Source organism: Pomacea canaliculata, linkage group LG5 (genome assembly GCF_003073045.1).
Source record: "Pomacea canaliculata isolate SZHN2017 linkage group LG5, ASM307304v1, whole genome shotgun sequence".
Taxonomy (NCBI): domain Eukaryota; kingdom Metazoa; phylum Mollusca; class Gastropoda; order Architaenioglossa; family Ampullariidae; genus Pomacea; species Pomacea canaliculata.
In genome coordinates, this window is record NC_037594.1 from 18,077,276 (window position 1) to 18,103,402 (window position 26,127).

Consider the following 26,127-nt stretch of genomic DNA (forward strand, 5'->3'; position numbering starts at 1 on the left):
GCGATGTGCTTCATCCGCAAGAGTTCGTCAGAAGGCGCGACTCTTCCAGTCCCGTGAAGTCCGAGCAAGGTACCTCCGCAGTCCAGCACGTTAGTTTACACACGCATGCACGCACCCACTCAAACACCCATGGATCTGCATTTTATTCCTTAGCGTTAGCTATGATGCCGGTAAATGAAACTTGACTAAAGTGAGACACCGTACGTGGGCAAAGAAGGCCACGGTGCTTGAAAACGTCAATGAATAAATCTCCCAGTTTCATGAATACTAAGCAAGCAGGACAGGAAGGAGTAAGATCGCCGAAGGGGAATATGTGGGAAGCGTGTGGATCCCTCTCTTGTCCCCGCAAGTCACGCTAGTATGTTACTTTTGCTAGCGGAACGCTTCGAGCGCCAGTTCAAGCTCAAAGTGCGGCCAGGTAGTCGAGGGCCTGGGAATATGGTCACCGAGATGGAGATGTTTAATGTCAGCAAACAGCTGGTGACGAAAGCAAACCCAGAACACTTGTAATGGGAATACTTCGGGTCGCATGCACAAGTCGACCTCACTTAGTGGACCACTCTGCAGCACTTTAACAGGAAGTCAATCGCTAACAACGATTGAGTCTCTCAGATGACCCCGTTCTCTTACAAAGAAATAAAATAGTCTTCATCTTAGTCTCTTCACGATCCCAACCAATAATAATAATAACGCACAGTTATTTTATTGTTTAACTAGACCGTCAATATCCATACTCAGTTCTAAGTTATCTCGCTTCTATCAGTGAAACACAAATGTTGGGCGAAAGGCGGGGATGAAGACATCAAGGTAGATTCACGGCCAGGTTAGCTGTGAGGGAAATCAGTTCTGTTATAAAACGTGGCGAGAGGAGGGTTTGGCGACACAAGCTTGAGACTGTACATTGATTCTTACAGTTCTTGCTACGATCCCATGCACCTACTTTCTGGAATAATATTAATAAATGGCATTTAATTGCTAGTTGAGCAGGACATGATCAGTTCCTTTAATTGTGTGTACTATCTTATTTCACACCCAGTGACGGTGTCCATGCACACCGGTGCAAATTGCTCTCTCATCGCTCATCAGACACAAGTGATACTACAGGTTGAAATCTTTCAAACGACAGCTCATCCGTTTACCTGCCTTCCGTTGGTCTTGTCCCTGATTACATCTTATGGCAAGTCGACAAGCAGCCGAGAGAGCTATCAGTTATAGTGATGTCTTAACGCATGGTGACGCATGATCGTTGCCATGAGCTGACCCTTGTCCGTGATCGTTTCATAGGGTAGTGTTTCGTGATAAATCGTCTGATGACGTTCTCCGTTTCAATGTCCACCTCATGCGCAAAAGTCACGTGACGTGATCAGTTACCTTCTCGCCACTGCTTGAAGTCGTTACCTCCCGTTCTTTGATGGATTATATTTGATATTGGTAATTACTCATCATCAAACATCGTCAAATCTGTACAGCGGGAGTGGGGTTGGGGAGGGAGAGGGTCTTTGGTGATCCTTTTCTTTGTCTAAACCTCAGTTCCCAACACTAGGGAACCATTGATTGTAGGCCCATGCTGTGAGGTAGACTGTAGGAACCTGCATGTGTCTTCGCACCCTGCATGGCACCTCTGGAAATCTGCTTTGTCTGACTATATGTTTCTATCCAAGAAAACAATACGCTGATCATCAAAAATATGTTCGTGTGCTTTCGCATTTCTGCGGAGTTTATAGTTTCACAGTTAAGTACATAAAACGGTACTACCACACTCACCCAACCCTTCTTTTAAAAAAAATCAGTACGAATGAATATTTTAGCTGTTCCATTGTATCCGTGTTAAATAACATTTTGACCTGACATGTCTTCCATCACTTGCATCGTTCGCTCCATGACCCCTGTACCTAAAGCGATGTTCCACTTGTGTTTTGAGAAACAACAACCACCTCTCTTAAGACCTTGGACTTGGCACGCACAAGCTTTGTGTTCAAACTTTCGACAGCCACGGCCACTGCCATTCCTTTCGAATGCTGATGTCTCGTGCAGAGGCCAAAGTAAGCTGCGAACATGCTTCCTTTAAAAAAAATGAGGGCGACTGTTTGAATTTCTGAATGACGACATCTTCCGCTTGATTTTCCTTTCAGATCTACCAAAGTTTCAGTTGATGTCGCTGTAAAATGTGATTGAGCTTTCAATTGGCTTACAAATCCCCTAATCTTGTGATGTATTTCAACTGTATATCAAAAATGTGCGATCAGTAATGAAAAAAGGCTGTATTGCAAGAATAGTCATGTGCCCAGTCTAGTGAGATAAAATGCAAAAGTTATCCCTTATGGGGTGCATCTGAACACAGACATGTCTGTACGTCCATGATGTCAACAAAAGCGGATTTCCGATCGATCCCATCGGATTAAACACAGCTTCATGCGTTTATAAGTTAATCTTCGGTGATTCTTTGTTTTACAAGTTTAGTACTATGTAGAAAACGCTTTATGAGAGCTGAGAACAGTTTAGTTTCTTTATTTTATTTCGTTTTTTGTGTTTGCTTTTCTCGGCAAAGACAGAGCGAAACTTCTTGAAAATTCAAGGGGGACAACTGCAGTGAGTTTACCTGTCAGCAGTGAAATCGATTGTGCACCGCTTCATAATGGATTTTAGCCAGGAAAGAATTTGTCACCGATATATCCTAAACTTAAAGAAAGTAACTATAAGAGTGCTATATTTTAACAAACAAATCATGCGAATCATAACTCAATAATTTGTCAAGAAGATTCATTAAACAAAGGCCTTACTTGTTACGGGCGGTCGTCACGGTATGTTTTTGGTGGTTTACCTTTGAACACGGCTGTGTAATTTGTGTTTTCAACAAAACAATTTTACAATGTACGAAGTTTTCAAGACTTTGCCGTAACGGTTCTACACCGACGCCAAGATTCAAAAACTCAACTTGAAAGTTGTGCCAGATGACGTAGTCGGCCCGGTCCAATCAAATTTGCTTTTACAGCGCTCGTTGGTTTAACTTTTAGCCATGATGGCGGATCAAATTTTGTAACAGTAAACAATTGCAATGCTGATTATCTGACACGGTAAACATGTTTTAAATCTAATGCCGCGAGTGATACATAAACATAAATAACTCTTTCATATTGCATAGAATTTCAGTATTTCTCTGATTCAGCGTTCGATGTGTTGTCAGAAAGCTGTCCCTCCCAATTTTTTTACAGGTGTCAACCTCACTTCACCTGTTACTATTTTCAGTGTTTGCTGACACAGTTGAACCAAAATACTTTAACGCATCCGCTGATCTTATTTGAGAATGCTGCCAAGTAACTTGATGTCTTCTTATTTTAAATTGTTAAATATTCAGACATTTTATAGTTTTAGGGAAAATATATGACAGTATTGCACTTTGTAATCTTGGCATAAGAAAACAATGAAAAGTTAAGGTAGGGGCGTGGTTTCTTAAAAACTAAACGTAAAAACTAACAAGTAACATTGTTTTAAGAAGTTTTTGTAGTTCATGAATCATGCGTTAAGGACCTGATGTATAATTAAATCAGTTTTGAGAGATAAGTGGGCATTTAATTTTTTTTTTTTTTTAAAGAATTTCTGTGATGCTTTGTTGTCATAGTTTTATGCCATTTTTAAATTTGTCTGCACATATATTTTAAAGCTGTAGTAATGAAAAGCACCCACTTAACTAGTACATATCTTGTAAGCTATCTGAATGTTCTCCTCACAGTAGTTGTTTAGTCATTAATTATTCCATAAATTTTGATTTGTGAAAGGACAGAGAAACGTAAGAGATTATCACCTTAAGAATGAAAACATGTCTGGGAAATAATTTAATAAAAAAAGCACAGTAAATGTGCTTCAAGATATATGATCTGTAACTGCATGTTCATTGAATCTCTTCTTATTGGACAACTATTCAGAATGTTAGTATTGGTAAAGTGGCCACGTAAAGTAAGAGAGCACTTTATAGTTACAATATGTATCAAGCATACCTAAGTTGTGCCTTTGATTATATTACATCAGGAATAGTCATTTAATTTTATTCTTATTAAAGTGATGTTTTGGTCAGTTGATTTGCTATACATATATATTTTGTGTCTGATTGTATATAATACTTTGTTTTTGAACCTGCTACTTTAGTGATAATGTGCTTTATTAATCCACCTGTTGTGATTCTGTGTGGGTCTGCTAGGTGTTGATCTTGGTATAGGGCTAAGTGTGTGTGTGTTTGTCTAGTTGTTCTGGTGTGTGTGGGTGTAATTAGTTTATAATTGTGTGAGCTATTTAATTGCCCTTTGGGAAAGATAACATATTATTATGCTTTAAAAAGTCTTGCCAGGGAAGAAAAATGTTTCTTGGCTTAATGTATAGTTTGCATAAAGTTGCTATATGTTTTGTAACCCTGAAACTAAAGAGGATAAAATCATTGAGGCCATGTGGTGATTTATCTCCAGACTTTCCTGTGATAACAAATATCTTCTGGTTTCTAAATTTCAGGCTTTTCCAGTATGCATCAACAACATTTGTCTCGTCGACGTAAGAAAGGCCTATCCATGGTATTAAAACAGTACAAGTCACAAGAGGCCGTTCTGGATATGGTTTTACAATTTCAGGCCAGAATCCTTGCATTCTCAGCTGTATTGTTGGAGGCAGTCCAGCAGACTTAGCGGGACTAAAGGCGGGAGACTACTTGTATGTCGTAAATGGCATCAATGTCTCACGCGCCTTACATGATGATGTGGTGCGTATGGTTGGTCAGTCTACTGGCACACTAGAACTTCAGGTAGCAGAGAACTACAACAGCTCTGATTCTTCAGAAGATGATTATTCTCCAAGAACAAAGACCAGATATCCAAATCGTGTACGCCTTCGTCAGCAGACAGCAGGCACTAAGCAACTCCCAGGAATGGCATCTCGCCCTTTGCCTCAGAGACCTACTGATATGAAAGCCAGCCATGGCAAACAGCGCAATCATGTTCCCATTGGTGCTGAATCAAGTGTGCCGGCTTCTCTGGCATATCCTTTATCATCTGCAGGTGATGAGAAAAGTCCTGCTGATTATAATGAGCAGACAAATGCCCATCGACATGCACATTATGAAAGCATAAAGGTTGGAAAATCAGATGGAAGGTACAGGAGTGCCAAGACCCACAGTAAGGATGCTGAGAGCAGTACTACCGATACAACTGGAGAAGGATTTGCATTTACAACCATTCAGAACGGGCCTGTTGTCTCAACTGCCAAAATCTCCTCAGGCATTTCCAAGAGGCCATTGTCTAGAGCTCAGGAACTCCAAACCAAGAACATCAATCCTCCTGTTTCCAGAGAAGGGGTCATAAAATATGGTCATGCTGTCGATGATGGTCAAGATTTGGACCATGATGAAAATGAGCAGAATATCGATGAGAGTGAGACAGAAGAAGAAGAAGAGGGCATTCCTCCAGTAGAACATGGTACTAGAGCTGTGGTTGGCTATATTGGCTCCATTGAGCTTCCAGGCAATGCCACACGTCCCAATCAACGCCTGCAGCTTTACGCAGTGCTGTTAGACGTCTCCGAATAGAACAGAAGATTCACACCCTGGTCTTGATGGAGGTGAACCAAGGTGGTGTGCACTTGACCAGTAACACAGGGACAACTATAGCTCACTATTCTGTTGAGAAGTTGGCATTCAGTGGTGTTTGTCCTGATGACAAACGTTTTTTTGGCATTGTGACATTACATTCAGCATCAGATGATGTCAGTGAGTTCAGTGGTACCCAAGAAGAAAGATCTCCAAGCAGCTCTTGCCATATTTTCATGGTTGATCCTGACATGTGCTCTCATATTCTTCACTGTCATAAAGCCAGAGCTTTCAATCTTCAATGCACTCCAAGTCCTAGTGCACAGAGATGCCTCGAGTTTCCCTTGTCCCCTACTCATTTGATTCTCTGCATTGCCAGTCTGTACCGTCATCGCCCTCGCAGTAAATTAGACAATGAGATCATTCAGTCACATGCATTTGCGGACCCATCTCAACCTGCAGAACGGAGTAATAGCAACAGCAGCAACAGTGACAGCGGACTGGGGTTTGGTCGTGAAGATGGAGCAGCCGAGCAAGTATGTGTAGTGGATATGCCTTCTGGTGGAAATCCTACTGCAGCTGGTAGTGCCTTTCAACCATGCCAAAAAGGGCAGTCCCAACTACACCCTCTTTTGCCTGGCATGCCTCTGTCAGCCACTAGAGGTATGCAACGACCACTGTCTGCATTTGAAATACGCCGTGGCCTCAACAACTCGTCCAGCAGTGAAGAATGCTGGGTAGGCCACAGGCGGACAGATAAACTGACACCCCGTGCAATGCCAGATCCTGCAAATGTCAGTCTTTTGCGTGCCACTTCTGCAGAAGGACTTGGACGTGGCCACAGTGCAGAGAACCTTCGGCAGAGCATGCAGCGCCTTTTGCAGGCTCGCCAACAGCGGCTAGAGCAGGATCAAGCTCTAAGCAGTGACAGTGAGTCCCAGACCTCCAGCCGAGTAAACACCAATCTCTTTTCTTCGCACTCTGCCTTCCAGGTTCCACGTCCTGTCTCAGTGCCATTGCAGTCTCATGGCAGGCTTCAGAGAAGTTCTGAGGCTGTGGAAATGGTGGACATGCGGATAGGCAAGCTAAGTCCGCGGGCTTTCAAGCAGCCAGGAGATACATTAAGGTCACCATCCGCTCCACCCATCCCGTATTTTCCTCACCAAGATTCTGATGATGAAGATGATGACACAGAAAGTGAAGATGACCCCTTTGTTCGAAAGATCATCTCACAGTTCAACAGAGATCGATTGCTGGATTTGGGTGAAGAGAATCCAAGACGATACTCAGAAGGATTTGCTCTTACCCAGAAGGTAAATTGGAAGAAAAACACTGAAGATTTGATATTTAGAATAAATGTCAATGTAATGTGTATTCCTAGTTTTTTTTAAACATTAGAGATTTAAAATATATGCAAACATTGAAATAATTTTGGTTTGATTTTAGTTTCAAATTCTCTTTCTTTTTATAGATCAAAGAATTCTATTAAAGCTGAGGTACAAATTTCTTTCATGTATTCCTCACCATAATTATAAAAACAGTAATGGTCAGCATGCACTGTGACATTGATGTTGCTATGGGTATGAAACAAGGATATCATCACCCTTTTGAGAAAAATGTTTGTGGTAACTTCTGGTGTAAACATACAACAGTTAGAAGGAGTCATCAGCTCTTCCAGTGCTCGCCATGTTTTCTGGGGATATGATAAAGTGAATTTTTAAATTCATAGTAATATTGAGGGTGGGGTAGATTAACAGACAGGCTCAACACCTGATCAGTAAGCACAGTGATAAGACATTTTGCATGAAGGGGCAGCAATGCTGCACTGCAAGGTTTTATTTGGTCTTCACCCAGTCCACCCAAAGTGTCCCAAATGAAGCCCCAGTGGCACAGCGGGTAAGAATCAGCTGTCCTCTCGTCTTGTACACCCGTTCCTTTTCTGTATGGGGCATGTGTTTACAGGGTTGGCTGTTCAGTCATGATATAACCTTACTTGCTGACTTGTATAAAGGGGGCGCCCGTTAGTGTAGTGGTTAAAACACTCGCTTGTCACCACTGCAGTGAGAAACTCTGGGTTCAGATCTTGTCTCAGGACGCTCTCTGTACGTAACACCTGTGCGTAGGACTGGGCATCGGGGCTTTTTCTCAGGATACTCCAGTTTCCTCCCCACTCCCACTCCCCCTCCCCCCATAGTGCAAAATCATCTCAAGGTGGAAGCACTTTTTTTACTAAATAAACCTACTATCTTGTTGTGTGAAGCACCAAAGTTATATTCATTCTCCTCAGCAGATGAACAGTTGTGAACACATTTTGGTTTTTCAAATAAACATTCTCCAGGCAACGCAATAAGCAGGACAAAATATTTGCAGCATGGATCAGAATTTTTCAAGTAATCCACGCTTTCTGGAGCATCTTCTTGATATTCATATTATATGGCATTCTCTGGACAATAATATCGCACATTATGTTGCATGCGATCGTGTCTGTCCTTCTGTGGTGGTTTTTTTTTTTTTTTTTGTAAAGCGCCATGAGCTTGTCCTTAGCACTGGGATTTATCACTATATAAATTCACTGTATTAAAATGTCTGCAGTGAGTTCATTTTAAGGTACGGTTTATTTATTTTGGTAGGGGAGGGAGCAAGCTGTCCTCTGTACAGCTTTCCCCGATATCACATAATCTTGTGATATGAAAGTAAGGTTCCATGCGCATGCAAGTAGCATTTCCATTTGAAAAAAGGTTCATGTTGCCCTGTAACCTTGAGCATTGACCAGAGAAGATTCTCCAGTCAGATAACAACATTGTTTACATCTTCCTTCAGGTCGAGACAGGTATTGTGCGCTGCCTTTGTCCCAGTATTCAACGCAAGTTGTGATTAGTTGAGTACACCATAGCAGTATTTTATTGCTGTCGGTAGCCTAGAAGGAAACGAAACAGGAAATTCATCGCATCTAATAATTAAGAACACTTGACATTATTTTTAAACCATTGTACGATGGCCGTTTGTATGGTGTAGCTCACTGTGCACCACGCAGGTGGAAGAACAGGAACGTGCAGGGTACATTCAGACGAAATGGACAACTTGGGTAGAAGGAGTATTTGGAGTTTAAGGTTTTTGAGTTCAGAGGTATTTATGCTTACTTGTTTTGTCGTCATATTTGTTCATATTGGTTTTGGTAGATGTGTGTTGAACAGAAAACTATTTTTATTTATGGTCTTACTGTGGAAAATGTTTTGTCTTTTGTAACTAGTGCATGTATGACAGCTGTCTTTGTTCTGACTGAATTAAATCATTCAGAAAGAGCATTGGTTGTGAAAGTCCAAACTGGTAGATTCTTTTTTCCTTGCAGTCAATGTAAAGATTTCAGCTTTTTATTTCATTCCCTTGATCTTTTAATTAAAATTCTCTTTGCTGTAGTGGGTGGGGGGGGGGATGGATAGAGCCGATAAGACTACAACTACATGCATGCGAAAGTAATTTGTTGGGGTCGATATGTTAACAAAATATTTTATGTCCGAGTCCTCTGTCTTCATCGCTTTATCTTCTGTTTTGATGTTATGCATCTTAAAAATTCATTTTAATAGGTTAAAATGCTTCTGTATTTCAAAATTAGCGTGTTAAGCATCAAGTGACCTAAATGAAAGAAGACATTCCACGTTCGATCAAACTACAGTGATGCTTCAGTAGTGATGTTTGCTACAAGAAAAATCTTCGAGAACAGTGTTTATGTACGTTGGTTCAGCTCCTCCGAACTGTAACGACTAGCGACTGCGGGTTGTGTACGTGGTTGAACACCACCCTCACGATGGCTGCGTTTGTGGGCCAACAAATCATGAAGGGAATCGGACCAAATAGATGGCTCGTTTAAGGGGATTGGGAGCAAAGCAGCTTAACTGGTCACAGACAGCTTCCTCGTCCGTAATTAAGAATACTTGTCAAGAGAGTTTTTTTCCTGTAGCTTCTGGCTATCAAGTGGGTGTGGGAGTGCGCGTACGTAGTTACTGTTTGTAAACACATTCCACAAAAGCGCAACCTATATCAGATCACGGTTCTGTCGTAGCTGACTTTCCGAGGGTATCACCCTAGTTTTGTTCTGCCATGTTTTTCGTGATCTTCGGTATGTCAGTGCCGGAAGAAAATACGGAAAATGTTGAAAATCTGGCAATTAAAAAGTTGCACAGCAGGTTGAGGAACATTTTGATTTGTTCATTTTCGCCTTCATTGAACACAAATATTGGAAAATAATATATAGAGGCCTTACAAACTCGGGGTAAATGAAGTGCAGAAACAACAGCCTAAGCAGCCTTCGACTGTCTTGCCACTTTAAGGCGTCAGTACGCGTTAGACTAGAGATTACCTGTTGTCGTGAACTCTAGTCCTTCAGCCAGTCAGTTTGCTTACGTGCCCGCTTAATTGTCTTGTGAATAGATCAGACGGGCATTGTTAGACATTGTCACCCAGTTCCTCCTCTATCAGCCTGCCTCTCAGCATCCATTTTCGTTGCCTTTATCTTCCCGCAGCTTCTCCCCTTCCTAAGCCGGATGACTAGTGCTTAGTTATAAACGTTTGTGAAGTCCGTTTTAGCGGCTAAAGATTTAAAAATGCTAATCCGAAAGTCGCAAAGGTCTGCTAGCATGATGGTAACCGATCTCCTTCACCTGGGTTATTCCTGCTAGAACGATCAGCACTCGTGTTTTTGAAAGTGCCTTTTAAGCACGAATCGTAGGAAGAGGACCTGGGAGAACAGAATGTATCATTTGTTGTCATCCCGGAATTAATGTTTGCCGAACACTGTGTTGCAGAGAGACAGCGCGTGGGGCGAGGTGGTGGAGCTGCAGAAGTTGACGAAGACCGGATCTTTCCGCCGCCCACAAAACACGAAGATAATGTCCAACATCAGCCACTCCCATGAGGTCAGTTCATCATGTCTCCTTTCCTGTGCCCAAAGCGCGCCTGGTGTGAGGATGAACGCTGGTCACGTCTAAATTGGTCGTGGTCATCAGACGATGTGTGTCTGTGAGAGAGGGACTAGCAAAATATCGACAGTTGAAACTGTTTCTGTTTTGTTTTTTAAACCTGCCACCGTTATTTTTTTCTATTCTCCGCTGCACGCTTTTAGTTCTCGCTCCCCACCCGTGTCTTGCACTTGTCCACTGTCGCCTCAGGACCACGTCTGTTACCGTACTGACTCACGTGACGATGTTTTCTGTCTTGCCCTCGCTAAATATAGGGCGGTCCGGTGGCGCGACAGTTAGCGCCTGTCAATAATACAGTGAGGGTTGGCTGTCCTGGGTTCAGCTCTTGTCTGGGGCACCCTTTTCTTTCTGTGCACGTTGCATCTGTTTACAGGACTGGCTACCTCTCCGTGATATACTTTTTTGTATACCAATTTCCCCCACCTACTCACCTCCGCTAAATATAAAGCAGTTGTCCGCGCCACGCACCCAACCATCAAGTCCCAGCTGTGACCAACACTGTGTGTGTACTTGGCTTTTCCCCACCCCATCCCCTTGGTCACCAAGACTAGCGCTTTGTCGTCACTTCACAGTTTATGTCAACATCAACAGCGACCCAACACGCTCTACTAACCCACGTCAACAAGAGCAGCGGTGTTATAGCGTCAGCGTCACCATGTGCAACTCGCCGCTCCCTGTGGCTATTTACATGATGGAGGGGAGTATGGTGATGGTGTGGAGAGGGAAGGGAAGAACCTTTGCACCCAGTTGCAAATCTCAAGCTTGAGGCCTTGGGAGAAACCTTCACGCGGTTATTACATGTACATCGATGTCTTTCGTCGTTTGTGTGGCGCCAGCCAATATAAATAACAGTTCTCTGCACTATCACATTTATCATGGTTTTATAGTTTTTAAATTTGGCTTGCCTCTTCTCGCGTGTCGAGTGATTAAGTTTAAAGGGCACCCTTCTGTAGAAAGTAGTCTGAAGGGCATTTTGACACCAGTATCATCAAATGTCAACTCAGTTTCAAAGGAACATTGATTCGTAGCAACTGTGACTAATGTTGGTTGGTCTGTGTGCTTTTCTCTCTCAGGGTATTGTGAGAACAGAACTTCAGAAGACTTTCTCTGTCAGCGTTCGTGTCTGCGCAATCTGAATCGTAAATTTTGCAGTTGGTGGTTGAATCGACTCCTGTCCTTGGTCAAAACGGACTCGTGACTGTAGGCCAGTGTAGGGGAATCGACTGTGGGCAGAGTACGAATCGAACAGTGACTGTGTTTGTCCATAGTCTCGTCTGTTTTATACCACATTGTTTTCACGACATGAAGCTGATATGAATGGCCGGTGGGTTGCTGGGACACACAACGTGTATGCACCTAATGTGATGTTGGCCACATGCACTAAATGCGAGATAGGTAACCGCCTGGTGTTACCGTCCTTACAGCATTGCTTGCTTGGTTGATAGTGGCGTCCGTCTCCGTATATCTGACGCAGACTATGTCACACCTTTAAAAGAATTTGCATCATAAGATATAAGTCGCATTGCTGAATATGTAGTTTGAGTAGCCTTTGTAAGACATGTAATTTCGCACTTTTAGAATAGTTATTGCAAAGTGTTGTGGTATGTTGGTGGAGAGGTGATGGCCGCCGCCCCCGGCCTTTTGTCATCGTTTCAAAGCAGCAGCACGATCTGTACGTGTTTGCCTTCTCCCTGCTGGTAATTAGATGACGGATTCTTCTGGTGTTTTCTCAAGACGTGCCGGCTACCTTTGGCTGTATTCGCCTCCTTGGTATTTAAATCTTCAGGCTCAGGGGAAGTCAGCGTTTGGACCCTCCTAGGTGTTTATCTTTGTTATGCTTACAACGCTAAGCGGTCCGGTGGCGCAACGGTTAGCGCCTGTCACCAATACAGTGAAGGTTGGCTGCCCAGAGTTCATTTCTCATCTCGGGCACGCTGTTCTTTCTCTGTACGTGGCATCTGTTTACAGGGCTGGCTGCTTGCCGTAATATAGCCTCAGTTGCTGGCACGGCGTAAAAAAACAACCCCCCCCCCCAATGCTTACAACGCTGGTTGCTAGATGCGCAGGAGTAATAAAGCTTATAAATGCCCAATTGTATCACGAATTATTTACATAAAAGTTATAGAATCGTGGCTCCCATTATTCATGTGCCGAACAATTGTCGCCAGGACGAGGTTCGATATACTCCTAATCGTGAGAGAAACGGTGATGTATATTGTGTAAATGTGGTGAAGGAACCCCAGGCAGAGAGGAGATAAGTGTATCACTTGTTTGAGTTTTATGCGTGTGGCATACATTTCGATTTGTAGTGTTGTAATTAGTTTTAAAGCTTGGTCTACTTCCTTGAAATGAACTGTTAACAAAATGGCGTTAAATGCTGTAAAATATTACTTGCTGTCTAGCTTAGTGGAAGATTAGTACGTTGTCTTTTCTGTTATTTAGCCCTTAAAATAAATAACTTTTAAATTTGATCTACAAAAACTCCCGACTTGAATTTTTCTTGTCAGATTTTCAAATCCATGAACGGGATTGTTTATGCTGCTGTGGTTGGTATCTCTCTACTCATTTTGGCAGTATGTTTTTATTCCTCTTGCTTGATGAAACGACATCTCTCGCGATTCATTACTGGCTTACTCTCTGGTCTAGTCGATAAAAGATGAAATGCAGGGCATCGAAAAGAATTTCTGTAGTCATGTGGTCAGTACTTCACGAGTAGAACTGGTGCTGTTCAGTTAATCACATTCGAGCGCTATTCTCTGTAGGAGAAATAGTAAAAACTGAAAATGTAAAATAATAATTTTCATTCTGTACATCAGACCGGAGATTGAAAGTGAAACAGAAATCTTGCGAAAACGGTTTTTTTCCCTCTCTCGCTTATTTGCTCTCCTTCATCGCGACTGCGGCTGATGTCACGAGCATCTTATACAGGAAGAGGACGGCAGTGTGCACGATGAACGTCCGGGCTGCCCCAGCAGGGACCGACGGGCTTCACTGTCTTCACCGCATCGACAGACCAAGTAGTAAGGAGGTTTTTTGAGGTTTGTTTGATACAGAGAAGTGTGCTCCGAGTGCTGAAGCATGTGTACAGGGCTTCGATATTCTTTGTGGCGACGACTCCAGGAGAGTGGATACATTGCCTTCTCGTCCGATTTAAGCGATAGTTTAACGGTAAGTTTCTTCCATCCATCGTTTTGATGGATGATATTTCCTCGTCGTTTTTATAACAATTTTTTTTTTTTTTGTAATGAGAAGGGTTTGTCAGCTCCCTTCCTTCCCCTCAGCAATTACCCACCTCCACCGCCACAAAAATGCCTGTCCAGGATCCCGGGCAAGTGGCGTTAGCTTGCAGAACATAGGCAGGGTACGGTCTTAGACAAGCTCGTCCCCTGCTTCTCCTTCATACTGGGCTAGGCTGCCGTCTGACTTGCTATCAGCCCCTCCCTTTAGCCTGTGCACAAAATCGCATAGGGTTTGATACACGATAAGTGTGTAATTCTGCTTGTAATTCTGGAAAGCTCTCGTAATACCTCTGGCCTTCATATAAACCCGGCACTTTATCCCAACCTAGACTGTGGTCACAACCAGACTGTATATGAACAAAGTTCAAGAGCGGAATTGGGTATTGGCGAATGTTTGAGACACAAGTCTACCCAGAAATACATGCACGAGGCATAGAATTCTAAAATTGGGACGATTGGGATATGACAAAACACGGTGGATGAGAAACCCGCTGAGAGGAATGTGCCCAACATCGACGTTATAACTTTGGTCATAGAATAAAGTTTGACCTCGATCAAACCCCGATTTCTAGAGGGGATTAAGTGGGATCAAACATTATTTGTTTGCACACTATTACAAGCCATTTTTGTGAACTGCGTGCACTTCAGTGTACGTGTGTGGTGCGTTTGAGTGCTCTCTTTCTCTCCTTATCTCGCTGTGTGTATATAAAAAAAGAGAGAGATGGGGAGGGGGAGAAAGGTGGGGGAAGCATTATTAAAATAAGTTACAGTACGATTGTGGATGAGAAACAATTTCTCTCCACAGATCTCCGTCAGATCAGACTGGCAAATGTGAAGACTGGTGCTCAACAACACTAGTGCTTAGCGAAAATTGATGGAAGTAGGGCATAAAGTATCACAAAAACATATTCCAGTGGTATTTTGTGACGAAGAGGCCCGAGAAATATTAATATTTTTTTCTTAATGACACCCGGATTTGTCGAGAAAACAGGAAGCGACAAAAGGGTAGTAGTTCTAAAAATAACATCTGCATGAGTTTACTGAGAATTCGAAGAGAAAAGATGGAATCCTCGGTAAAACAAAACAGATTGGAACACAGCCTGCTGTTGCAAAGATCAAAGATCAAAGATCTGCAGCATCGACATTCTACACCCCTCAGTGTGTTACACGAGTCTGGTGTGCAAGTAACTTGGTGACACAGTCACAAACACGCTATCAGTCATATCCTTACAATGTTAAAAATGACTGGCAGTGTGAGGGTACCATTGTTGTGCGTGCTCCAAACAGCTTTAAAAATAAGAATTGAGGATGACAAACGAGGAGAAAAATGAGGAACTTAAATGGGAACAAATGTGGACATTTTGAGTCATTCTCCTTAGTCTTGTAAGTTGCCTGACGTGGGTGTGTGCAAGGTGTCTGAATGTATCAAGGTGGACCCTTAACCGTCTGTTCCTAGGCACTGCCCGCACGTCAGCTAAGAGAGAGCATTGCTACACCATTCGATCTTATCAGCTACACACAATAATGCCCCTTGCCTGCAAGTAGAGTGTGTGTAGAGGTACCTCTTTTGACATTTTATGGCCGGTGTGGTTTCTCTGGAACACTTTTGTTCCCACCGCTTGATTCGCCCAGACACCATGCTTTTATTGCACTTTTACAGTGGAGACGGCCAGGCGTTACCTAAACGCGACTTGTACGGTTGTAGCTCATATGAAAGCTCTTTTGAGAGAGGATATTGTGTATTCAAGTTACTTTCACTATTCGGAATGTATTTAAATCTACACGGCGTACTCGTTTTTCTTGAGGTTTTGCTGTTCACACCCTGAAGACTTGTTGCAGTTTAATAGCGTGCAGTCTGAATCGTTCTACCGCTTTCTCCCGCCACCTCGCCACACCTTAGCGATGAAGTCACCTGTAGGTGCTGGATAAGCTCGAACTCTTGGCCAAGCAGAGTAACATCAGTAGCATGAGCAGCGCCTTGATTCGCGTCTTTGATCAGTCTTTAGGAGAGAACGAAACGAGAAGCAAGAGTCTAATCTTATCTCGTGCTAGTGTAAAGAACACTGGGAAGGAATTACGCAAGAAACCAGCTGAGAGGTGGAAAGCTGGGCTGATTACACTGGCACACTTTTGTCCGACTCGCCACCGACTTCGGGCGGACTTCACGGTCGGCTGCTCACAAGCGGCCAAGTTCATTTAAAACCCATTATTGCATTGTCTAGGTCGGCGGAGTGTCCTGATTGGGTTTGAGGCAGGTCCACTGATCAAAGGGCCTTTTACGCGACAGATGGAATGTTTGATCTTGCCTCAGTCAGGAGTGGAATGCCCTAGGCTGATGTTTTCTTTACTTGCTGGGTTGGTGTAAACCACCAATTTTCCCCCTTGCCCCTTACACCCGGCATGGCTGTTTGCAGTGATGTGAATATCTGAAATGTTGGCATCTTTTTTCCATTTCTGAATTCCATCTCTCATCGTGTTCGTCATCTGAGGGCGTCGAGGATGTAATTGCCTCCGGTTGTCGTACAGGAGCGCGTTGCGGGGCACTCAATATACCCTGGGTGTCTAAGGGGTAAAGTCCACCAGCACTCGATCGGCTTTTTCCGATTTCGAAGAGCAACCGCCTGCTTACCGTGGTCAGCCGCGCTCCCCGGGTGTGCTGAACTCTAAGGTAGGGGCAAGAGCCTCTTGAACCACCAAGGCCTCTAGCTACGAGCAAGTTAATCTTCTTCCCTTAGCCGCTGAGATTATCGTGAGTAGCGACCGAAACTTTTCCGTGATGTTGGACGACTTAACAAAAACTTTGTTGTCACGTTTTTTCGTCCTTAATCAGCAGCTTTTTTTTTTTAAAAGTATAATTACAATAGCGGGGAATCGCTATATAAAAGAAACATTGGGGAAATGGGCTAAATGTGCCGAAGAACTGGATTTACCAGCAAAGTCAAACACCCAGCAGCAGAACAAATACATTTCCCAACGGACAGTCCATTTCACTTGACAGGGTGCTTTAAGAATTGGGCTCAATGACATTTGATAGAAAGTGGGGATTTGGTCAGGCGTTGAAACCACTAATTAACACACAGGTATTGCTTTTATTGTTGTTACAGAGCTTTACCGACATCTGTATCTATATTACGATCTTAGGGCGGCCCGGTGGCGCAATAGTTAGTGCCTGTCACCAATACAGTGAGGTTGGCTGTCCTGGGTTCAGATCTTGTCTCGTTCACGCTTTCTCTGCGTGTGGCATCTGTTTATAGGCTGACTGCTTTGCTGTGATACAACCTTAGTTGCTGGTTCATCCTAAAACACCAATTTCCCCCTCTCCCCCTTTCCTCCCCATACACACAACCACCATCACTGTTCAGAAAATCAAGAAGAAATGGAATTTCTGTTTGCCTGAGCAAGCTGGCTTGAATTTCTTGCGTGTTTTTTTTTTATGTTCAAACGTTTTCACCTCTACGTATCACGCTAACACTGGTATGGGTTCTTGTTATTCTGGTGTAGGATCTTTTGCAACAACGAAACAGTTTTGCACCTGTAAGTATTCGTCTTTTCGACAGTGAACCCGCCATCTCTGGCAATCAGTCGGCCGCACTCCCTAATCCATTGGTTGCACTTAATCAGCTTTTGGGTGAGGAAGTATATGAATCCATCCCTTGCTTGTGATAGCGATTCTTTTCTTTCCAATCATTCTACATGTTCCATAACAGCAGTGCTTGTTTGTCGAACTATAGCTCAGTTATTATGGAAAGATTGAGCAACCTCAGTGATCCGGACTAATGACCGGCATCCGTCCTCGTACGGATAATTGAAAATGCTCAGTGTTTGAGCGATTGCAAGTGTGCATCCCACGATCCCGATGCGTTACACGACATTTCACAATCTTTTCCGAGAAAAAGCGTTGGAGCAAAAGACAAATGTCAGACTTTATGAAGTCATCGGGATTTGAAAGGGGAAGGGGAATGCTCTGCATTTTCACGGCGGGGCGCCGCTTGGCTGGTGTGTCACGTGATGGGTTTTAAAACGGTTACTGATGCTGCACCTTCAGCCCTCCAACTCTGCCCTTTGTTAGCAAAGTCTCAGAAGCTATCGTGTAAGAAAATCCAAGTCATGACACATGTACAGTCCTGTCTTCTGAGTTCTTGGCCACTTTGTCGATTTGTACTGTAGTACATGTATATATAAAACTCTTTTTCTGTTTTGCTAAAGGTCACGTAAAACCATGGTATGTAGAGCAGCGATGTTTGTTTTGTTTTGAACGACCCGGATAACCGAGTGCGCGCTATTTGAAGACTGGATAATCGAGGTTCTACCGAGTGGCGTATATAGCATTTCCTAATACAGTACTTGCCTATCCTCAGCAAGCCAAGGTCACCGAGTAAGAAACAGATCCATTGTGAGAGAATGTGTGGCGACCTGTCTGAGCATGCACGTGAGCGACTGTAAACTGATCCACAAAGCGCGAGTTGTAACTGCAGTCAACACCGGCAAAGGTTTATAGGTCATTTGTAGAAATGTTAGAGCAGCCTCCACCGTCACTTGTACGTCGCTTTGCCCTGAAAATTTTTAATCATTTAATCTTAATAAGTTCATATCTCGTATCTCGTTCAAAACGTGTTATCCTGTACCACAAAACCTCAAAAAGAAAAGTACTACGTTTTCTCTGTTAACCCTTTTTCAGCGACGAAGGTAGCCGCCAGTAAACAGGTGACACCTTCACACACCTGGCTGGGTCTGAGCGGGTAGAAGCTCTCATTCCGCACCTATTTTCACCTCCACACAATGTCAACTATCCTGATAATCTGGTGCGACGAAGTGATAACTACGATGATAACCCAGGAAGGTTGAAGTGTATTGCGAATTATCATGAATTAAGACGGGATACTATAGATTTTTCCCCACCCCGGTCTTCCCAGTGGACACGACATTTGCATCTTGGTTGATGGTTTGATAATGGCAGCTTGGCTACAGACATCAGACTATCCGCAGATATCCCAAGGTCGTGGGATTTTGCAGATTCTGCGATTTCACGCTCACACGCGAAGACGTGTCACGTGCAGCCTGCAGTAAAAGCGCAGGGTGGAGCCATGCCTCTGTAGACTGCCGTGTGAGGCAGCCAAGCGAGGCCGTAATGCCGTTGCCGCATGACAGCCACCCGCCACGCTACGTTCGCCGATGCTACGCTGGGGTCGATTGCGTGACTCGCAAGATCGACGGTGTAGGGGTGCGCACGGACTCACGTGGCGCGGGTCCGCGTGTTTGGTGATATCGAATGAATCCGGCAGCACAAGGGTCAGGCACACCTGAGGGACCTTATCTCTGTTGCTATCAAGGTTTCTAAACCCGCGAAGCCTGGAGCAGCCGGTGTCTACCACTCGGAGAGAACTGGCCCAGACGACAAGTCTCTTAGCACGATAAGCTTCCGACCGCTGAGTTTTTCAAGTTAATAGTTTAATGAGCGCGGTCGCCATGTCCCATTATTACCGCATGACAAATACCTTGCCGCTGACCGCAGGAGTAGGGGACAACACTGGCCCTCGCAGGTGTTTGGTGATCAAAGACTGTAGCTTAGCAGAAGAATCGGGGGGGGGGGCGGCGCTGGAGACGACGTCAGCGGTCAGGTTGCCCCTTCCTTCCACCTCAACTTCGTTTTGCTTTTTGTTATTATTAATAGAAATTTATCGTCCAAGTCTCCTATTAACTTTTTAAAAAATTTTGGTCATGGGATTACAGCTGCTGACTTTTTTTTTTTTTTTGTTTTGTCTTGGGTACAGAGGTCACAGTACAATAGTAAATGATCCATAATTGTTGTTTTCTTATCTTTTTTCCTTTCTTTTCATTTTGCATGCTTTAAAAGACGACGGGTTGCGAGTTCATCGCTAATAAGCATAAACAAACAGCACAGTCTGTTTAGGCCACTTAGCAATCAATTCGATCTGTATCCTCGGCTAGTGATGACGTGCCTGCGGGTGGGTAGTATGTATACTGGGTAGTATGTATGGGTATACTGGGTAGTATTATACTATGTATTTGAGCGTACACTTACACTTACACAGCAATATTACGCATGTTTACCACAGAGAGAGAGAGAATGACAGTGACAAATCCTATTCTTTATTTATTAGGGTGGAGAATATTCAAGTTTTTATCATTGTGTATCTCCTGCCGTTTTACAGAATAAACTAAGTAACTATACTAATATAAACTAAAGCATGACATTAGTTCTCGGCCTAGTGAGAGCCCCAGTTCTCGTTGGTCATGTAATATTCGTAAACACTCGTCGATGCCCTACGGGGGAGGATTGAGTCTCCTTTGACACGTCGCTGACTTCAGTAGGTATCTGTGGCTATCGTCCCCGGGCGCGCCACCCCTTTTAGCGTACCACAAAAGAATGCTCGCCTACCGAGGTCTCCTCAGCTACGCCCCAACTCGACAGGGGCCAGCAGTGCGTTGAATAGCCACTTCAGCTGATTGGTTCTTTCCGCTTGAAGACGTAACAGACAAGAGCCCCTGAAGTACCTGAGCCGAGGACAGACCCAGAGACCTAAAATAGAAGAAGCCACGACACAAGCAGTCTGGTTCAGACAGGCAGAGGGACTGGTCGTGGCTGGGAATTAATGTGTTTCTGGGCAGTGGTGTCCGCTTCCGTGCACATAGAACCTCCCAAACATTTGGACAGCAGCGTGCTCCGTTGAAAGTGTTTGTATGTGTGGCTTCTCCAGGAAATGGCGGTGTTAGATGCGTGGTGTGTTAACCTGCAAGTGTTTGTTCCTCGTGTGGCCTGACTGAAAACAACCGTCCAGGAAGTCTTTGCTGCCACAGAATAAAAGGTGGTTCGGAAATAGGAGGACTTGGGACAAAGAGTGGACATTGGCACTGCGAGGTCTTCTCCCCTGTAGTGGGACAACCTGCAGCTGGATATACAGCAGAGAGAAAAATAATTAAGGTGTGTCTTGTGAAGTAAGATGGTGAGAATTCAGCTGCGATCTCACTTCATTTACCTCCTGTCTGTACTTTCGGTCATGGTGGTGTAGCTGAAGAATCCTCCAACTGGAATACATTGACAGGATTGACGTGATTGCTTTTCGTGAACGTTTCTTCTTAAAGAGGAATATTTCTCATCATCGACAGTGCTTATCGTAAAGAGTAAGGATATTTACATACGCCTTGGAGCATTTGCAGAAGACACCTTGTGTTTCCTTATAAAGCAAGGTAGGAATATAAATTCTTTTTTATGAAACATTGCCGTGGGTCAGCTCAACTGGCAGAACTCGTGTCAAAGGAAAGAGCAGGTTTTCTTTTCAAGGAGCACATTGTGTGCGGATGCCCATAAACAGTAAGAGCTGCCCCATAGCTTCTGACATGGCAATGAACAACTCTTTCGCCTGCCTGAACTTGGTCCATTCCTACGATGACCTGCACGGCGGTAGCTACGGGAGGGAGCGGCCGAAAAGATTCCGGGCCTTCAGAAGGCAGTCGGCGGGCTACCACAGGACAAGGGACACGGCTGACCGCAGATCAGACGGTGACTCGCTGAATCACACTATCTGTGTGAACGAGGTACAAGTACAAACCTTTCTCAGGAGAACGACAGCGCATGTAGATATGTGTGTGGAAGGGGGGCGGGCTGGGGAGTGATTGCTTGTTTATCTGCCACATACTCATGAACAAACATCCACACACACGCACGCACGCACACAGACACCTTTTTTCTTGTGTCAGATATATCGAATGGTGAGAAGGTACGCAAGAAATGCGACTGTGTGTAAGAAGAGTATACGAGATCCCTCCATTCCTCGTTTTATAAGTTATTCACACGCAAGGTTTTGCATGGACGCGGTTTTTGTTCAGACAAGGCTGCTCTTGTGGAAATGAGACTAGGACCGCGTTTTATTGAGACGACGAACTTTGGCAGAAAAGTCAGCTGTGGTGCTGTCTCGTGCCCCTGTGCTACATCTACGTTTCGGAATTGTTCTTTTCAGACCTCACCTTTCACATCTTATGGTGCCCGGGTTACTGGTGTGAATGACAGTAAAATTGTAGGGTGCGGTTCGACCGTCTTTGTGATCAAAGATCGATGGCAGTAAACTGCTGGAACATTGCCCACCTTTAAAAGACGGGGTGGGAGGAGGGGTGGTTGTGGGAGGGGTGCGCAGATCCCCAATCAGCTTTGTTGATAGTGTTAGCAGCAGACAGTGCAAGAATGACTACAGGTTTTTGCTGTCACTAGTCCCTCCTCCCCCTCTATATATATATATGTAAGCATTCTCCACAAACAAATTAGGACTAAAACCTTGGAAATGCTCTGAAGGATTGTCGATAATGAGCGAAAATACACTACCTCTCACGATTCCTTTTATTTACACACACACGCATACGCAAGGGTTAGAAGGGAAAGAGTTTTGACAAGTTTTGAACTGTCTGATTAGTGATTGATTGTGGGTGAGATTTTTGCTAGCCGTGATTATTAGGGTGTGGTTTGTATCAGCCAGGTAGACAGGGCTGCTGAACACTTCGTGGGGCAAAGTCGAACGGTAGGAAGCAGGTGACTAGCGGAGACTTGTGGCAGCGGCTGCAACGTGAGCGATGTGCACGTTGCAGTCACAGGAAACCATACGACTACCCCACCTCCCACCTTCCCTACCTTGACGTGCGTCATCTGCCAGCGCGTGCAGAGGAACGAAAGAGAAGCCTGTGAGAAGAGCGGTTAGTAGCTGATGTTGCGGCACGCACACTGACGAGGGCTGGCAGAGGACGAGCCCATCTCTAGTTCCAACCGCATCCCGCGGCGGAGGCGGAAGAGTTCGCGCGGAGCAAGTAGCCGCACAGTTGTACCGAATGGCCGAGAAATAATTTGGCTGTCTCTGTGTGGTCGCGTGTAAGGGCGTCAAGGCGGTTGCATCTGCGTCCTTAGCATATCTGCCACCCATTTTGTTGTGTATGTTTACCCAGCTGAAGTTGATTGTATGCGACGTCAATTCATAACAAGTTAGTAACAGCTGTTTACACTAGTTACGTGTATGTAGGGAGTGCACTGAACGCGATCTCAGTCCTCTTCCCCACCCACACACACTTTTTTCCTCCACGAATAAAAGAAATGGACTGTTTTATCGTCTCATCAGATCTTATTTATAAATATGTTATTTATGCTGTTAACCCTTGTTGATGCTGATCCCGAGAAAAGCGAAGACTCAAACACCTCCTCCCCACCGACTGTACCACGACGATCTTTATGCCTTGACCCCTCAGACTCCCCAGACCGACTTACGGAGCGTCCGTGCAAGTTGATGATGGCCCGTAATCTCCAGCTTACCACCAGAGGGCTTGCGGCTGTTTTCTGTAGGATGCTGCCGGCCGCCTTACTGGTTATCTTATTAAAACAATGAGACACACACGCACGCAAGAGCCTGTGACGAGCCGGGGTACGTCGGTCTAATGCCGTCATGGTCAGGTGCGGCAGGCCAGTGGGACGTGCCAGCAGAGCGCGTGCTCCAGACCCGTGCGTGAGAACGTGACGTTTTGTTTATTTATTTTGTGTTTGGGGGTGGGGGATCCTCCCTTCCATCCCGATCCCACCCTTGCCGCGGCACCTTCGGCGCAGTCCGCCATTGGAGACGCATTGTGAGGATGGAATGAAGGGTGTCATCAGAGCAGACAGTGCCTGGTTCCCTTCTGACAGTCGCATGGGACCGCAGTGAGTGCCGCACGGTCGCTTCGTGTGCAGTGCGACGGGACCACGGGCTTGTAAGTGGGTCAGTCGCTGAGAGCTCTTCACGAGGGTCAAGTAGATTTTGAAGTCAGCCTATATTGTTCTTGTGAAGCGGACCGAAGAAGCTACGAGTGAATAAGTGATTTCTACAAGTATAGAAACAACAGTCAGCAGTTTTTTTTTTCTTATTGAAGATTATACTCAATGCTGAAACTGTATGTAAAATGCAAATATTATTTGTGCTTTAACTTATGTGAACCAAAAACAGAACTTTGCCAAGGCTTTTCCATGCCAGTATTAACACAGTCTAAGACCTCAAGCTGTAAGTCTTTTCTTCGTAAAGTGAAGAACTTTCAGAGCTTCATCCTACATCAGGAGTCATTACTTTTTAAAAAAAAAAAACCAACCAGGATTGATATCTTGGCTTAGTTTGAAACAAGATTTTGACTTAGGTAGAAACCTGGTAAATATAATCTGCATGCGCATGTGGAGTTGTGCTTTCCTGTAAATCAAAGGAAATTCTTCTTTTGGGAAGTGCTTGCAACATCACTAAACCTGTAGCATTTCTCATGGTGTAAGCCAACAGTGATACAAAATATTCTGTGGGAATCATAGTGGTGTAGAGAGAAGTCAAATTTTCAGAGCAAACTGTAGGTGTTGCTACTGTGACTCCCTCCTCCACATAAAAAAAAGTGCAAGGAAGATGAGTTGTATGAAGATTTTTCAATTCCTGTCTCTGACACAGCAGGATACCAGATTGACCACAGCAGAGTTTCTCTTACTTCACAAATCAGTAAGACCATAACAGAATAAACATATTCTTTGCGCATGTTGTTATTGTTTTTATAATCCATCAGTTATTTTGCACGGTTATTATTAGATTTTATTCATGTAGGCTTGAGTGCATGGTCACTCAGAAGAATACAGTAATTTAGATAAACACAGGTAAGAAATGGTTGATTTACATACACATGCATATACAGAGACTGTATAATCATCCAGAGCAGATGGGCGAAGAGTGTGAACGGAAATTGAAGCTTGCCTGTTTATTTTCATGAACATAAAGACGGATGGTCTTTTCTCATGCAGGTCATCATGTTTTTAGTGCCACTCCTGCACTGCAGCATTGTTCAGTTGCTGCTTGGTGCAAGTTAGCAAAATTGTGAATACTGCTCTGATGAAAGTTACCAGCTTTTCATACCATAGTGTGTCATGCTGTGTTGCAGTCACTGGTGGTAGGTGATGCGAACAGTAGCCAGGGTCAAAAGTTGCTATCAGCCAACAGCGTCAACAGTATTCTTCACACCTCATCACCACCTGTTGAAGATGAAGTAAGATGTGTGGCAGGATGGGCAGTTGGATTCCAGCGTCTCCTTTCAGACCCTGATGGGCTTAGAATTTTTAAGGTGAGTGCATTATGCCATTTAGCATTTTTTACTCTATGTGTGTGAGGAAGGGGAGGGTATGTGTTGGTTTAGGTTGGAGGATGCCACATTCTATTTGAGATTTCTGTTAACAGTCTGGAGTATAAAATGTTGGCTTTTTGTTTTGGCATGATATTCTTTCAGATGCCACATGTAAAGCTGTTTGCAAAAGGTGAAGAGATTAATCTCAGATGCTGTTAGTTAAGGAAATGTTTTGGTTCTCTTTTGTTATCAGGAGTTTTTGAAGAAAGAATATAGTGAAGAAAACATCGACTTCTGGAGTGCAGTAGAAACTTACAGACAGATTCCAGACTGTGATCTGGTAAGTTTGTCTTTTTGGGGTTTGATCCTCAGTTATTGGGTGTGGTACACAAGTGTAGGCAGACAAAACTGGATGTAATGCTAGCAGTATCGTCTTACTTCTGTGACCCACAGTTAATATAGATAGGGATTTTGTTAAATATCTGTTTGGATCAAAAGCTTTCATGAGATTAAATGTTCAAAGATAAAACTAATTTTTTTAATAATGTATATAAATTCTCTTCATTTAGTTCACCTGCTGTGTTTTCTTTATCCCCATATGTCTGCCTGTTGACTGTGTTTGATCCCTTCAGCTTTGTGCTGTAATGTGGTTGTCATATTGTTGGACCTCACCTGAATTGTTCTGTTTACTTTGCTGATTTTTGTCTTATCTCTGCCTAAATCCTACTAATGCTGGGATTAGTTTTGACATCTGACACTGAATTAAAAGGCTGCATACACAGACACCTTTTTCTTATATAAGAGGAAAGTTGGCATGCATATTTCAAAGATTTTTTTTTTTTTCTCTCTTCAAGCTGTATTAACAGTGTAAAGTGTAAAATTCCTTTGGTTTATGGAATATATATGTGTGAGAGAGGTGAAGCATACTCATGCTGTGTGTGGGGAAAACTGGGTGAGAGGTAGAGCATGATCATGCTTTGGGAGGTTTTTTCCCAACTGCTGCTGGGCCACCAGTTATGCGTGTGCCTGTGTACAGTTCCAACAGTTGAGACCGACCTTTGTTTTTTTTGTTTTTTTTTTTTGGCTATTTTGAAACACTGGCATGTCTGAATGAATTGTGATTGTAGGGTGCCTGGCCGGTGTGACAGCATAATGTGTGAAGGTATTGTGAATATTGTGTTTTGTGGTTGACTGCTTTGTTATAAGAGCTGCTTTCTAATTGCCTTATGGGTTA

At 43.9% G+C, this 26,127-nt stretch overlaps 1 protein-coding gene across 1 annotated transcript in view; it reads left to right on the forward strand.

The window, feature by feature from the left end:
* Positions 1 to 4,543: 4,543 nt before the first annotated feature.
* The window catches only part of LOC112565012 (regulator of G-protein signaling 12-like), a gene marked incomplete at its 5' end in the record, with an annotated part of 35,399 nt that continues 13,815 nt past the window's right edge, over positions 4,544 to 26,127 (forward strand). Inside the window, 5 exon segments of the mRNA XM_025240220.1 lie at positions 4,544 to 5,531; positions 5,534 to 6,879; positions 10,369 to 10,479; positions 24,714 to 24,893; positions 25,147 to 25,233. Coding sequence (XP_025096005.1) covers positions 4,544 to 5,531; positions 5,534 to 6,879; positions 10,369 to 10,479; positions 24,714 to 24,893; positions 25,147 to 25,233 — 2,712 coding nt within the window.